This window comes from Mycteria americana, chromosome 3 (genome assembly GCF_035582795.1).
Source record: "Mycteria americana isolate JAX WOST 10 ecotype Jacksonville Zoo and Gardens chromosome 3, USCA_MyAme_1.0, whole genome shotgun sequence".
Classification (NCBI taxonomy): domain Eukaryota; kingdom Metazoa; phylum Chordata; class Aves; order Ciconiiformes; family Ciconiidae; genus Mycteria; species Mycteria americana.
In genome coordinates this window covers 110,584,455-110,601,437 of record NC_134367.1, presented here as the reverse complement: position 1 = coordinate 110,601,437, position 16,983 = coordinate 110,584,455, and the positions used below count along the sequence as shown (strand labels likewise).

At 38.0% G+C, this 16,983-nt stretch overlaps 1 protein-coding gene across 6 annotated transcripts in view; it reads left to right on the top strand.

Moving 5' to 3' along the window:
- The window catches only part of LCLAT1 (lysocardiolipin acyltransferase 1), a 120,378-nt gene that overhangs the window by 39,730 nt on the left and 63,665 nt on the right, over positions 1–16,983 (top strand). For 4 of the 6 annotated variants that reach the window (XM_075496550.1, XM_075496549.1, XM_075496548.1 and 1 more), the window contains 2 exons: positions 2,028–2,196; positions 5,515–5,713. In XM_075496550.1, coding sequence (XP_075352665.1) covers positions 2,032–2,196; positions 5,515–5,713 — 364 coding nt within the window. In that variant the 5' untranslated portion in view covers positions 2,028–2,031. Of the gene's footprint in view, positions 1–1,379; positions 1,399–2,027; positions 2,197–5,514; positions 5,714–11,242; positions 11,391–16,983 lie in introns of those variants that run through there. The other 2 variants (XM_075496552.1, XM_075496553.1) reach the window with 2 other exon arrangements.

The following is a 16,983-nucleotide window of genomic DNA, read 5'->3' as shown; positions in this document are numbered from 1 at the left end:
GTTTTACCTGTCTGAAAGCTGTCCCTAGATGTTTCTAGCTGTTTCGCTGTGTGTGTTCCTCAAAAAATGCTTGATTAGATCAAGCGCATTGAATTCTGATCCTCTCTGCTGCCTTTTGCAGTAGGTCTCAAATCTTGATATGTCAGGAGAAGGCCTTTTCTTCTAGTCCTGCTGCAGTTGATGCTTTTCTTTGCCCTTTCTGTTGTTTCTGTCCTTCTCTGGGTTCTTTCTTTTGTCCTCTTCTACCTTTATTTCGGACTTTCCCCACACAGGTTTGCAGTAACAAATACAAGAAGGCAGTTGGAGCATTGTTTCTTCAGTGCAGTGCTCCTCAAGGATCCCTTGATATGTCAAAATTGATCCTATTTAGTTGCATGCATATGGGGACAGCTGGTTATTTATTTCCTGCTTTTGGCAGGAAAGAGAGCACTCTGTATTCCAGGATGTGAATAATGTGTACTTGTTTGAATGCAAATTTCATTGTGTTAAAAATCTTTTCTGATGTAACTATCAGCAAACATTTGTATTTAGTCTTACTTTTTTTACTGTGCTACAGAAGTCAGGCTAAATACAGCTTCCCGTATCCTTCTTACAGTAACAAATTTGCATGGCCTCTTCTCTTGGCCTTCCACCAAATATGTACAGCTTAGGAAATTGTTTAAACCTAAAAGTATCCCAAAATAGAGCTACTTTCTTGTTACTTGTCAACATGAAGTAGCAGAAGCAAATTCATGTGCTAGCAACACTAGCGTTGCCATTTCTTGACTTTTGAATACTTTGCTGGGCAAACATTATTGCTATGGACATTGCACAAAACATGCTTGAGATAAATCATGTATGTTACAGTACACAAGGCTTAATGGATTACTTTTCCATTGCTCGTTTTTAAAATTAAAAACACCAGCCTCCTGTTTTTCTTGTCCTGAAGTCCTGTCTGAGCTCCTATAATTTCTAAAATAGCCTGTCAGAAAAGGAATCCAGTAAAGCGACTGAAAAGTGACTTCTACTTAACCTTTGATTTTATAAACAATTGGTTGAGTCCTAAATAGATGAAAACAGTCTATTTTTAGCCCTAATTTAGAGAATTGATATTTCCACATTTGCTTTGTCATAGCTGGTGGTAGTTGCTAAATTGTGAAAGCTTGTAGCTATTACAAATGCTTGCTGAGGATTGCTGAGCGTTCTGCTGTAATGCATTAAGAAGCTCCGTGCACTGTACATTTCAATTTATAATAGGGGAGTCTAGCTGATAGCACAGACACTGAAATATTTCAAGTCTAGACTACTGTCTTAAAAGCCAAACGCTATTGGCTTTTTGGTGGAATAAGTTGGAAAATAACTAATAAGGACAGTTGAAGTACAGCAGACTTCAAAAAGTCACAAATTCTCTAAGCCAGGGTGAGTCGGGAGGTTTCAGCAGCTGCTTGCCTGCCCTGTTGTGATGAAAAGGGAACTGGTGTTTGAAACGGCTGGTCCGTCTCGCGAGGTTTGAGGGGTTGCTGAAGGAGGTCACACGTAGACCCTTGTTAGATGGGGAAGATGAGTTTCTGCAACACGGGGTTTAGCAAGAAGAAACAAAATGGCGAAATAGAAAAGCAAAGTTCTTCATCTTCAGAAAACGCTAACATTAGTACTTTGCCAATGACAGGGATAACGGCTGAAAAGTTTAATATAACAGGTGTTCTGTTATATAGCTCTTCGTACCTTTGCATAATAAAAATAGCTTGCTGAAGATTTTAGAGTGGGACGACATATTGTAATAAGTGGAGGAAATTATGATGTAGCTGGTACTTTTATGACCCCTTTAAGATCCCAGTGCACCTTACAAATCACTGTGTTTATAAAGTCATTCTCTGACGGCTGCCTGTGAGGTAGAACGTTTTGGTTGCATTTACTGTCATCATGTATTGTTAGCCATGGAAAAAAAGGAGGAATATTACCTCAAACTGGACCTGAAGGGGGACTTGAAGAGTTATGTAATTACTTCCAGTTTCTCTCTCTAACATAATGCCAACTTTCTCTTTCAGAGCCATGGTGTCATGGAAAGGGATATACTTTGTACTTGCACTATTCTTGGGAAGTTTTTTTGGAAGTATATTCATGCTCGGTCCTTTTCTACCTTTGATGTTTATCTCACCGGCCTGGTATCGCTGGATCACCGATTGCGTTGTGGCCACTTGGCTCACGCTCCCAGTGGTAAGTTGCGGTTTGAGCCAAGTTCTGGGCAAATGTTCGTAATCCCACGATGTAGTTTGCTCATAACACTTTTTAATTTAACTCTTTTTTTAAGTATTTTATGCTTTTGTCAAAACAGGCCTTAACATTCTGTGGAGACTTAGGTTTTAGCTCAGTGCTGCAGATTGTGTGCCTGTCCTCCTCTTCCACAGTTTGTATGTCACCTAATGCCATGTCTTAATTGTGCTCTTGAAAAGGCCTTTTCATGACATCTCCATTCAGGGTCAGTTAGATGCTGATCAGGGAGGAGTAAGTGAAGCACTAGTAAGCAGGAGAATTTTTTAAATTGCAAACTTCCTAAATGAGTCATCTTATAAACTCTTCCTTTGGACTGTGCTCCAACTATCTAATTAGGAAAATTATTCACTGTCTGGTACATTGTTGCTGACCTTCACTGTTCTCTTACTTAATCCTCTTAGAATTTAGTCCTTGTAGTTGAATTAGAGACAAATGATTTCAGGTGAAAAAGAACAACTTCCCCTAGAAAGGAAATCTTCCTCACTTGTACTGCATCAACTTTATAGCTATAGGAGTCTGGAAATCAGTAACAAAGCTCTTCCCTGAATTGTTCATGAGGAAAGGCAGTATGAATGGGATCTGTCTCTTCATCCGTTCTCTGAAAACCAAGGGACTGTATTCCTTTACACCCTTAAAGATTTAACTTTTTGTGAAGTAAAATGCTATATTGGTGTGCAGAAATATGTATCTTGTGGCATAAAGGAAGATTTATTTTTATTGCATATCAAATAGTTTCTGTTTTCTCTGTTTCTGTCTTGTGTGTTTTAAAGGTGTGTGAGCTGTTTCATGTTCTAAAACTTTTGTCCTTTTCATCATTACTAAATGCTATGAAATTAGGGGGGAAGAAATAATTAACAGTAAAGGGAATTATTACCAGTAGAAGGATTGTTATTTCTTGCCATGATGAAATTTAGCTGAGTACTGATAGCGTCACAAAATCGACCCTTTCTGCCTGTTTGTCTTCCAATTTTTCTAAAATTGCAAACTCCCCAAAATCAAATACTGATCTTTTATTTGATTAGCTGCCTGGGCTTTATAATTCTTTATAATTAGGTTCAGGAAAGGGATCTGAAAAAGATTTTGCACCCAACCTTTTTGAAGGCTCAGACCTTGTCTGTGTTAGTTTTCTGTCCTTACACTACTCCATTCTTAGTCAGGAGAAGCAGGTACTTGGGTTCGTGTCTCCAAACAATAAACTAATGTTGGACCAGTTGGACTCCAACAGGGAAGCTCTGACCCTGACCTCTGTAGATAGAAGAAACTTCCACCTTCCTCGCTCCTCTGCCCCATATTATTTCCTTTCTAGCAGAGTCAGCAGGATGGGACAGCAAGTGAGTCTTAACTGTTTCAGTTTAGTTTGGCTTATAGTATCATTAGGGTATGTAGAACAGGACATCTGTTCATTATTAAGTTTAACTAGATGTTAAATATGTAATAAGATTCTTATTAAACTATCAAAACCAGGCTGCTTCTCTCTTTTCAGAAGGGATACCTGTTTACCATTTTGAGCCATATGACCTGCTCTGCTTTTGCAGTGGTCCATAGTTACTCTTGATAGCAAACACCTTTGCCAGAATGATAGTGAGCTGAGTTAGTAATAGTATTAATATTTGGCCTATATAATGCTTTTCATTCCGAGATCTCAAGCCACTTGCGATTGTGAGAATGTCATTCCGGTTTTACAGATGACTTAAACTGAGGCATTTGTGTTCTTTGAGGTTCTGTGGCACAGAGATGGCAGAAGTTTGAACAGACAGTTGTTTTACTTCCTAGAGCTCTGTTTTAATCCCCAGATTTTCCTTCTTTTCTCTGTTTTTCTGGAGGAAGAATGGGGAAGAGAAGGTAAAGAGGTAATTTGAAGTACTTCCTTTTTTTTTAATGTTAGGGCTGATTGTTAAGTTTATTCCTTTAGATGTCCAGCCGTGTTTTGTGGTTTCTTTTTCTGTGCTAACTGGGTTGGACAGTGTCCTGCCAGTGGCTCTAACCTTAGGGCCCTAAGTTGTACCTCCAGGTGATATCTGTTGTCTACCTGTGTTTCTTGGGATTTTGTACCTTTCCACTGTTTTTCCACTAGGTATTAAAAGGTTGCAAGGCACTAGCGTTCAGTCATCCATATTTTTGAATTATTTGCCTGGTCCTGGTCTTTAGCTGTAGCCAACCAGTACTCCTCCGTACACTTTCTTGCAATGTTTGGGAATGGTCATGGGTCAGAAACCATTTCCAATAGGCAATTTTTATGTGGCCACCTTGTTTTGGAGGTTGACAGACTTAGTGGTGTGAACATGGCCAGAGCATGCCGTTGGGCTCTGATGTTATGTACAGCTAGTCTAGTTACACGTTTATGGTCTGACTGTCCAGGTTATAAAACCAGGCCCTCTTAAACTTACTGTGTAGTTCTTCCCTGCTTTTTTCTTTTGATAAACCCCCAACCTATGGTTTATAACTTGACCCTTCAGAGCCACATAGCGGGTAAAGCAAGAAACATGTTTTATATGTGAACTTCTAGCAACACTGACTGTTTAGGCAAAATGGAGAAAGCTGTTTGTCCAGCCTCTTGTTTGTGTCCTTCCAAGTTTGAGGCTTGTTCCATGCTTTGCGACGGCACTTCGTAGATGACTCTGGACCAGCATTTGGTGGTTGATGCTTTTTGCAAATTGTAGGGTGGAGGCTCAGGCTTCAAGGTAGTGCTGTAGAGCTGTACAGATCTAGGTCTACATCAGTGTACTATGTTCAAGCTTGTTTGGGATTTCTCTCTCAGCTGCTCTTTCTGCCATTACATTCTAGCCATTTTTGCAGGAGGAAGTCAAGCACAAACATGTTGACCATTTGGACCCAAGCAGAAAGCAAAACAGCTTCTGATGCCTTCCCAGCCCTGACAGTATTGAGCAATAGATTATTTGTGCAGCCAGTCTCTCCTTAGATTTTACTTACCAATTTATAATCCCTACTGATTCCCTTGCTTCTATTCCTACATAATAGTATTCTGGGAAAAACAGGGAAAACCAAGTTTAATATTGGATGTTGATTGTAAAAGAGTGCTTTTTAACAAGTGCTATTTAATTGTTGTTTCCTCTTCCATTAAACAGCTGACTGTTACTGTGGAAAAGCTGGCTGCCTTATTAGAAAACAGTCAGAAGTTTGTTTACCAGTGATAATGTGAGTGAATAAGTGAAATGATAGAATTCAAATTAATTTTTATTGCTAATGGGCTGATGCTTTTCTTCTGGGAGTAAAGCCATAATATTGAGATATTGTTTCTAGGCCTTGCTGGAGATGGTGTTTGGTGCCAAGGTGGTTGTCACTGGTGATGGATTTGTTCCTGGAGAAAGGAGTGTCATTATCATGAACCATCGCACACGAATGGACTGGATGTTCCTGTGGAACTGCCTGCTGCGATACAGCTACCTCAGACGTGAAAAAATCTGTCTCAAATCCAGTCTCAAAAGCATTCCGGGATTTGGTAGGTCACTAAACCCTTTAATTTGAAAAGAAAATGTGTTTAAATTTTGCACAGCACTGTACATACCCTGTTAAATGACCTAGGTTTAAATTCTGTTTCAGTATTTTAAAAAAACTTGTGTAAAATATGTGGCATATTGAGCGGTTAAACCATAAATCTCCTGGAGGATGCCTGGACTACATGCTTAAGCATTTCTTTTTAAAGATACTACATGTGCTGCTGTTGCTTGTAGGTAAAAATAATTCTGCTTTGTGTACTGAAAGCATTTTTTTTTAAATTATGGAAAAAGATTTTATGAGTCTTTTCAAAGTCTCTTTCAACACTTTGTTTTTGGTGCTATTTCACCCCACATCACAAATGCTCTAATCAGGCTTCTTTCTTCATTATCCAATTTATACTATTGAGAAGATTAAAAAAAAAAAAAGAAAGAAAAAGCCCTGTAGGCAATTGCAAAGTTGATGGTTCATTTTAATAACTGTAGTTTTAAATTGAACTTGGTTACACAAAATATGCTGTATAGGATATGAAATAATCAGTATTTATAGTGATGTAGGCTGGAAACGGATCTGAGTTGCACAGATTCAAAGAAATAGTTTCAGATGAGCCAAAAATTGTTGCACAAATGGTTTCTGAATAAATAGGCAGTCTTATCTGAAATGAAAGCATCTCTTTGTATTTTATTTATCTCTTAGATTTATTTGCTGTTTTATACAAAACTAGCTTGGGCACGATATGCATCAACTTTATGATGTCGAAAGAGTAACCTTATTTATGGTTCCCTTTTGTCAGGCCATTTATCTGAACAGATAATTTTGGCAGGATACCATATGGAGGAACTCTCATACCATTGCGCTGCTATTGCATTCACTTGCTGGGCCTTTGGTCCTCTTAAGTAAGAGCTGCAACTAGGTAACATACTTACTTCCCTAACAGTCAAATATTAAGGTCAATTTTACTTGACAAAAGACATCTCTTTTAACATTACAGGAAATGAGAAAATACATATTTAGATAAATGTTTCATCTTCATAATACAGCAGAGATGTTCTGAAATCTTGGAATCAGCTGCAGATGCAGCTTTTTAAAGCAATGATGGAAGATGGAATCAGGAGTATAGTCTGGAAGATTCATACGTTTATCTCTTCAAAAGTAGCTTTTTTTTTTTTTTTGGTAACAAAACATTTGTATGTATGCTTGTTAATGCCTTTAATAAAATTGGAAGGTCAGCTCCAGGAGCTTGCATGCTATGTTACGCTTGGCCAAATTTGATTCCTGAAGGGGTGTCAGGAATCGTTTAGAAGTTGATCTCCATATTTCCCCCCCTCCCCCCCCCCGAATTCTCAGTTCTGTGCATAAACTGAGCACATCTAATAGATTTGATGAGTAGGCTCAGGCAGATGGAGCTGTGGCAGGGCAATGTTAGCAGGCCACGATGCCGCCTTTGTTCATAGTCTGACATCGTAGCTTAAGCCACTGATGAAATTCTGGGCTCATACCCACTTTGTGGGCTGTGATGGTAGAGGTGGCATCATTTACTCCAGTTGTTTGCGTTACAGGATGACAATTTCTGGCAGTAGATGGGGTGCCTGGATCTATAGTGTTATAAACCACTATTTAATATGCCAGATCCCTAAGCACCCTCCACAATATATGGGCTTTGAGTACTTTGGTTGCAATGTTGTGAATTTTAGCTTATTTTTTAGTAAGCTGTTAATGTTGTGTTATTAGTCACAGGAGAGGAATCCAGCTAAACTATGTCCTGCACTCAAGCCATAATTTGATAGTCTAAAATCATAAATGTTCAGCTTCTGTTCTACCATAGTGTATCTAAAAAGAGGCCTTAGAAATGCATGTCTCTGTGTTCAGTCAGCCTGTGTTTTGGGTGGCAGATTCTTGCAAAAATAAAGTATTCTGTATAGCTACGTAATTAGGGGACAGTTGGAAAGTGAGACGCTTGGATGAAATCAAGATTGACAGAAGATTTCGTCATGAATCTGTATGAAGTTTGGTGGGGCAGTGATAGAGCAGAAAACAGCGTCCAAAGTGGACAACCCTGAATCTCATCAGTAAGAGCAGAATTTCTCCTACTTATCTCTAACGGTCCTGCTATGTTATGTGATAGACTTTTAATAGGTGTTTGTCAGATTTTGGTTTTGTTTTTGTTAAATTGTGTCTGGTGGTTTCACATACAAGTTTTGTTTATTTTATGAGCTTATAAAGGCAAGAAGGTAACTTGGAAATCAACTGCACAGTTTCAGTGCACTGCAGCTATAGTTGATACTTTAGATGTTGATCATTTAAGGTATAATATTTGTGGAAATTAAAATACCTACTTTAATCTTGTCTTTCAGTTTCATCTTTTCATATATTTATATGAATTAGTTGTACATAGTGAAAAGTATACGATTATGGAAGTATTGATATATTGGTTAAATGTAACGTCTAATAAATCTTTACCTAATGGTAATTTTGCTTCGAGTTTGAGAAATATTTGAATGAATATACTGTATTGGTTTCAGCGCAATTTTTTCTGATCTTTCAAAAGATTTTTTTTACAAGGATTTAATTTAAAATTATGCGTAAGATAAGGTTTATAATGCAACCCTTTAATTTTCATGTTGCTGAAACCTTGTGAGTATTAAGCATTGCACCTTTGTTTTTATAAGTACTATCCCAGTTGGGGTGTAAAAATAGGTGTATGAGAGATTATACTGATCCAAGTGGTATATATGGTAGGTGAAGGGCAAAGCTTGGAATGCAAATAGATCCAGAGTCCTTGTCGCCCCCTTTGTAGGTTAAAAGTGTAAAGGTATCAGATTTAATGAGTCTGTATTACAAGTAGGCAGTTATTTTCTAGTTAATTACAATTAAAATCAGAGGAGTCAGTATTTCAAGGAGAAGCATTGAGTCACTTATCTAGTTCTTAAGTTATTAAGTCTTTGCATTCCAGTGTATGAAAGAACTTTAAATTGATTAAAGGTGAGCCTCAAAAAAAGAAGCCCAAAGAAAAACAGATGGTCCGTTCTTCCTGGAACCATAGCTTTGGCTTGATAAATTGTGTGCAGTAAAGTTTTCAAAAAGAGGTATTACATTTCAGTAATCTCAATTTCAGAAACATTCTTGCAGCGTTTCAGTACAACTTGCCAAAGTTGGTGTCTCGAGGGAGCACTACTTTGCTCTTAGCTGTTGCTGCAGTTTCTCATCTGACATCATCAGAAACTACTGACACATTCTGCAGTGTCAGTTTTCAAGGAGAATTTCTAATGGCATTGACAGTTTCCTGCGCAGTCTGACAAGATAGGACTTCTCTCCAGTACTTGTAATAGATATGTACAATTTATATTCTTGCCTATTCTCAATTAATGAGGAATAGCATTGGAAGTGATATAATTACGATACAGTTGTGTTCAGCATGTGCTATGGAATACATACTGTTCGAGTAGGTACCAAGGAACATACACAAGTTGTGTCAGATGACTAGATAATAACTAGAAGTTAGTTGCATCCTTTCCATTTTTTTCTTAATAATTTCATTTGTAAAAGTTTTTTGTTGTGATATGAACCAGTCAGACTTCACTGGAAACGGATGTATTTTAATGATGGACAATTCGCATGTGTTGGGTGGGCTTGCAGTAATATTTGGATTTTAGCGGTTAAAAGTGCCTTGACATCTACATGAAAAAGAAATTAAAATTAGGGTTTAATTTGAGCACACTCAGATAAATTGATCGAAAAATGAGAGAGGGTAACCAAAGGGGTTAGTGTCAGTGCATGGCTGCCATGTGAGATAATATTAACCCTAGTTTTGCTTAATGCGGATGGAAAAGATACGTTTGTACACTGAATTACAGTGTTATTTAAAGTATGCAGGTGCTGCAGGCACCATTGATGGGCATATCTTGAAGACTTACCATTTTTGATAAGGTTCACTGGTTCACTGAGACTGCTAAAGCAGGGAATTGTAGCTGGAGCACACTGGGGCAGGAACAGGTAAGGAAAGGAACAAGGCGATGAAGGAAAAAGAGGAGAATAAGTAAAGCTGGCAAACCTGCAGTAGTTAGGAGCAGAGATAACTGAGTAACTCTGTCCAGATCTTCATCTCTGCATTGAAGTTATTCTGTAGCTAACATTGCTCTTGAAGAGACTGCAAAGATGTAGGAACTTCTTAGTTGTTTTTCACTCATCCGGTCACTTGTGTTGTAGCTCTCAAAGGCTCAAATTAGGTTTGGCTCTTGTTGTGTTAAGTGCCAGGTAAAAAAAAAGGACTTGTGCTCTATTTCAGCACTGGGCTTAGCCCCACCAATCTTTTACTGCATGTCAGTTGATCCATTATAGCTGTGCATGTGTGCGAGCTTCGCCTGAAGCAAATTCAAAGTAATTTGAGTCATCTTAGTTTTCAATGAAGCAGGGCAAAACAACTCAAATTATCCTGCCTTTGCCACGGGCTAAGAGCATGCACACCGACAGCTATGACGGTTCAGAAGTAAAATATTGGTGTCACTAAGCCTAGAAAATTTTAGCACTTAACTGAATTGGAGTATAGTTAAACTAGCGCACTGCAGGGAATCTGTATGCATTTATATTGGCATGGAAATGTTTGTGCTGCCACGGCTACTTCTGTAGGTAGGGATATAAATACTTCAGCATAAAGTATCTTTGTTCGGGTTATAGCTGGATTTGCATTCAGATTCTTATCACTAGAGCTTATTGGTTTAAATAATTAGAAGTGTAACCTACTGAACTTTCTAGTATAGCTCATGTCTCAAGTATCTTTGTTATGTTAAAATAGACTGAAATGAAATTTTTGAGGAGCTGTGACATTTTGTCTTCTAGCATTTCAATTATGAGCTGCCAGACTTAATTACCTTAGAGTTGTTATCCTACGTGATTTTTAAAGTGGAAGTTGAAAAGTATGCTCTCTAATGGAAAGCATGATTGTTATTCTACCAGTTGTTCACAGGGAAGACAGAGATGCAAGACTCTCTTGACAAAATTTTAAGTGTGAGGGAAGGATTATACTTTGAAGCAAAAATGCAGCTTAATTTTCCTGTAAGTCTACATGCCTTTTTGGGGGGGAAGAAAAGACTTAGGTGCCTGTTTCCCAGCTTGGCTTTTCCAGGAAAGCCATAATAGGAATATTTTCAGAAGTATACCACAGAAATTCTCCCAACTCTGTCAAGGGGAAAACCAACCAACCAAAAAAACAACCAAAAAACCAACAAACCAAAAAACCCCCAAATAAACTAGCCTGTCTTCCATTAAAACTTTCCTTATCCTTTCTATATAATAAGGACTGCAGTTTCTCTCCACCCCCTCTGCCTCTCCAAAACGCACATCAAAAGAGGGAGATCAGATGCTAACCTTTCTCGTTCTCCCCATTTTATAAACGAGAAGTGACGAAGAGAGTGGTTATTTTGTCCAAGCTCACAGAACAAATAACAGCAGAATTAGGATGGCATGTTTTCCCAACTTACATTCCTTTGCTGTTATCAGTGGGTTATGCAGTACCTGTCCGGATCAGCTCATCAGGCTGAGTTACCTTTGCAGTCCTCCCGTAAGGAGATGGAGCAACTGAAGAGGATGCAGGCCTATGGAAGAGATACTGAATTGTAAAATCTCTCACCGTTTCTGACTTGCAGTAGAGATGACATGTCCATGGGAGAGACTCGCAGTGTTTGGTGGGGCCTGTTTGTTCTTCCCTGCGATCTAACAGCCAGAGGTTGTTTCCTTTCTGTCTTTGGAGATTCTGGAATGACGTGGGGCTTTTTTCCAGATATGTATTGGGCCAGACTCATCTTTTTTAATACTTAGGTTTTCATGCTCTGTTTCACTGTATTGATGTATTTTTAAAATGCATTAGAAAAAGCAGCTTTCCAGCCATCCTATAGAGGTTTAAGCCTTTGCTTTAGTTGCTTTAGTTCTAAGTAATGTTATGTTATTCTGATTTTACACAGTACATCAAATCAAATTTGAAGTGTTATTTTAAGATGGATATTGTAACTGAATGGGTTTAATGTTCCTTAACAGCATTTATAGTATTTTAGCACAAAGATTTTGTGTAAGTAGCATTAATACAATGGTAGAGTTAACCATCTGATTGTCTGTATTCTATAAAAATGGCATCATTTAGGAAATGGAATGAATATTTGAGTATGAAGCGTCCAAATAGCATCTTTCTGATTCATGATCAAGGGACTGAATATTGAAAGAATACTTTCAAAGAGTATAATATATCTCTGTCTGGGTGCTTTATATACATATATATCCTGCTACTACTGTAATGATTTTTTCCTACGTACTTTTATACTTTTTTGTGTGTATATTGGCTGAGAGATACCAATTCTTCAATGGAATGTCCTTTCTAGGTTTCACAGTTAAACTTTCACAGCTAAGACATAGGCTACTGTATCTGGCTAGCTTTTTGACAACGTTGTTATTGCCCTGACAAGTAAATCTCATACTGTAAACATTGTTTGAAGAAGCTTCTAATCGTATTATAAATAAACAATAAGCTAAAGCAGAGGTTTGTACTGGCACATACTGTATTCTCCCACAAGAGAGTGAAGCAGACCAAAGGCAATACAGAAAGTGTTAATATTTGAATGTGACTTAAATATAAAATTTAGAATATTTTGGTACTGAAACAAACGCATGAGAACTATGGGGAAATCAAAGCTAAAACTGATCAGAGCAAAACCAGGATATTTTTCTTTTTTTCAGTTACCTTAAAATTCTGTGTTTCTAACATTGCTGTTTGTTCACATTTCAGTTGTTTTAGTAAGGAAACAGGTTTAGGCTTCACACACATTGGAAGTGATGATATTCTGTCCAAGTAAAAAGTAGACTATGTGGTACATGTATGAAATACATAGTCTGAACATAAACTGGATGTGACCATGAAAACAATTTAAAACCAGATGTAGATTGAAGTAATGTTCAGAGTCTGACAGGGCAAGGCCATAGTGAAAGCATACTGGTGTTTAAAAGGACACCTTACAAATAGATTGAATCAAATGAATAAATAGACTGAATCAGCTGTTTCACTATAAAATTAGGAGTGCTACTGTGAATCTATATTTGTGAATTTCATCTCTTAGCTAGTTTTGTAATTTGCTTGAAGAATTCACCAAATCAGATGGTAGTTGTTCAATTCCTTATACTCCTATTAACTACAGTATTGGAAATGACCATGGTTTCAAAAAACTTGTCAGGAGCAGAGATTGTGCATTAGCAGATTATTTCAAGAAGCATTTCTTTCTTTATTTTCCTAGTTTGTGCACTCAAACCATTACATTAAATTTAAAAAATCTTTTAATTCTTAATTTGCTTTGCGTTATTAGACATAAAACTATCTAGAAAAACAGTAAAATGGCTGATTCTAATTGAATTTGCAGAAATCTGTTTAGCAGTCTATGCTGATGAAAACTTAACTGTATATACATAGTAACTTTAAGCCCTGGCTTCCTGTGTGATTTTTCTATGTGCTAACGTCTTTTTAATACCTGCCCATCTTGAAAATAAGGAACATTCAGAATTGCGTGGTTGTTGCCTTGTGGATATTTTTATGCAGCAAAACACTTGGAATAACAAACTGTTTAACGGACCCAATTATTTGTATACAGTGGGATCATGCGCTTCTGAGTGATTTCCCTTATTAAGCCTAGATGTCCGGTTCACTGTTGCCTCAAAAGCCCTGATCAGGACCAGACCCTAGCTGAATACACGCGCACTGAATAATGCTTTTATTTTTGACCAAGATAATGCTATGAGAAAACAGTGAATAATGCAGTGGAAGAAAAGAGGGAGGATGAATGAATATAATAGCGAAATCCCATAGTTAGGCCTTCTACTTTCCTACTTGTTTCTACAGTTTTGAATCATCTATTGAATTTGTTTGTGCAGGGGTTTAGTATTAGCTGTTCTGTTACATTGCTATAGGAAATACATAGATACCATTTTCTTCATGTGTGCATGTTTGCTTTCAGCATCAGCCATAATATTCCTCTTACAGTGACATGACATTTTTGGGGATATCTAATTTCTGAGATACTTATGGAAATGTACATAAAATTGTGATACAAAACCAAAGATCTTTTTTTTGCACAACTCCCCTCTTTCTCTCTTTTGTTTATTGCCACCCCCATCCCTAGTATCTACTTACTCCCAAATTACCTTTGCAATGAAAGCACACTTAAGAAATTTTACCTTCAAGTGTTATTTTCTTTTAAAGAATTTTGGGGTAGGGAAAACAGAAGTGCAGGGTCTTAGAATTTAAAAAGCTTTATACTTGCAACTAGCATTTTTAATACAACGCTACAAATTCTCAACCTGCATAAGCTATAATTTGCTTTATCCTCAAAGCAGTAAGGAAATTCTTATGTACAGCACATTTCTCTAGTTCAATAGCAGGCTTTCCTTTTTGTGTAATTGTAATTTTTTTCTGTTAAAATTATGTCCTGATAAAGCCTTATTGAAGTGTGGAATACATAACATTAGCTTGTCTGTGTTACTTGAGATTTGAAGCTGCCTTTTTTATTTTTTCAGCTCTGAAAAGTTGATTTAAAAGTCAGTGTGGCTAGCTACTCTGCCTAAGTAGGTTTTCGTGCTGCTGTTTTGCAATTTTGAAGAAGAGCTGTGCAGTGTGATGCTTTTTGTGTACTTTCACAGGCAATGTCAGTTATCAGAAACGGTGTCTGTTACAAGAAGACTGTTTTAGCAGAGGAGTTGCATTGTTATGATTTCTTCAGCTTCACTGCTCCTCTGCTGTGTTTTTATAACTGATGATTTCTCAAGAATCTGCAAATCAAAAGACAACCATTTTTTCCCAGTCAAGTAAATGCTGCCTTTGCTAGGAAAATTCCTGTTGCTCGGGAGCTTTTAGATGACCAAAAAAGTTGTGCAAAAGTCCAAGAAAAGTAATTCTATTTTGCTCAACATGTTGACCTAAACTTAACAATAATTAAGTGAACCGCATGTCTCGCTGCAAGCTGCACGTGAGAAGCTACTTCCTTCTGCTGCTTAATCATAAATCTTGATGATTAGCAAAACCTTTAATTTTGCCCATTGCTTTACTGAATTCCTCTTGTTTCTCTGTGCATTCCCACGTGGATCCCATGTCGTGCCTCAGACTTGTTACGTGTTGTTTTTCCAGCAGCACAATGCAGACGCGCTGTGGAATGGAAATCAAAGCGAGAGCTGCTTTTGCTTTGTTCAAAGGCATGTGTCTGCAAGCCTGTGCTGGGATTCCTCTCCCTCTTGAATCCGGTGGGATGGCGAGACATGTAAACAGCAGGCATTCTCCCCATCAGTGCATGGACCAGGGTTTTGGTTGAAGGCAGTAATTCATGGTTTTGTTGCCTTTCACTGGAGGCCTTAAAGCTTGAGCAAATGTGGAAGATTGTTCCACTTTCATAGATGGTAAAATAGTTTGGTGCAGTGTGCTGTGCCGGGGAAAGTGGGGAGGAAAACCTGGGTCCTTTACTGTCAGTCATCTGACTGTTGATAATCTGTTCTTATTTGAGCAGTCAGGATGGTTTTATCTAATTAGATATACACTTAAAGATAGAAAAATTCTTCCAGAACACTGGATGTTATCTATTGGAAAGGTTAGAAAATCAAACCTGTTGTTTATTTTAAAAACTGGATGCCTTCCAACTCCCTTCCCTCTCTTTCTTTCTTCCTCCTCCCTGACACCCTACTGTCATTACATTACTGCCTCTGTTTAATTTTTCATAGCCCATATATAACACCACCACTTAGGTCAGGAATGGGAAACCACTGCATTATATCCTCTGCTTTAAGGCAGTTTAGTCAGGTAAAATACGAGTCACCCAAGCAGCAGCTTTTTTAGTAGGTAAAGGTGTTTGTAATTTGATGTTCACAGTGCTGTTAAAGAATGATCACCAGAAGGAGTTTATATGCAAGTTTCCATATAATTTAAAGCCTTGTGCTGCGTGAAGAAAGGTAGGGGACAGGGTGGGATCTGGAGTGAGGTTTTTTCCATGCTCCCTCCCTATTACGGACCAAAATCGCTCTTCCTAAGGAGCTGCTGACCTGGGAAAGTACCAGCAGGCTTCCCAAGTGAGCATTTATTTTGCTGCTTGTTTCCCTTCTTTCCGCCTACAGACTCTGCTGCAATGAGAACACAAGGATTGAATAATTTAGGCCTGATGTGTGATACCACACAATAAAATGGTTTAGCACAGTACAGGTTTTGCATAAACTAATTTAGGCATAGTGTCTAGGGTACATAAAACATACAGAAGATTTGGGCTGAGAGGTAAGAATGACTGGGAAACACCAAAACCACAGCACAACTTCCCTAATCTCTATGTATATTTCCACTCTGTCCCATGGAGCATCTACATTCTCAGTGTCGTAAATGGTATGGTACAAGGCATCTCTGTTTCTGCTTAGAGGGCTTTTTTCCTTTGCTATGTCCGTTTTTATGAATTTGATTTCAGATGAAGTATCATAGAATCATAGAATTTCTCAAGTTGGAAGGGACCCATAACGATCATTGAGTCCAACTCCCTGTGCCTTGCAGGACTACCTAAAACTAAACCATTTATGACTAAGAGTGTTGTCCAGATGCTCCTTGAACTCTGACAGGCTTGGTGCCGTGACCATGTCCCTGGGGAGCCTGATCCAGTGACCGACCACCCTCTCAGCGAAGAACCTTTTCCTAATGTCCAGTCTGAACTTCCCCTGATGCAGCTTCGTACCATTTCCATGTATCTTTTAGAGCAACCGAATGCTTTGGCACCATTTGGTATGAAAAGATGTCCTCTTTATATAACACGATGACAAACGTGAAAATGAAGCCCTGATCAGTTCAATTTAATATATTGGGTTTGCACCGTTGTAGTGAAACGTATTGTAGCAGTAGGAGATGATTAAATGCCAGAAGAGAGCATAGTTAAATTATGTAAGTTATTTTTCAGTTACTTTAAAATTGACCTGTATATCTTCCTGCAAATAATTTATTTTAACATGGATAGCCTCTGTTAATAAAGCTGTACTGATACTTCTTGACACTGCAGATGTGGGAATGTGGTATGTGCATAGATGCACATAAAATGTTGTGGTCAAAGTTTACTTTTGTTTACAGAGGGTTTTTAACAAGTACAGCGTGCAAATTTGAAAAGATTTGCTGAGACTGCGTTCTGAGCATTTCTTTTCTTAATGCGTATAACCACTTCCATTATTCGGTTATCTGGATATCATTCATTATCTGAGTATCTGAGACTCATTAGGTCCAGACTGCAGAAG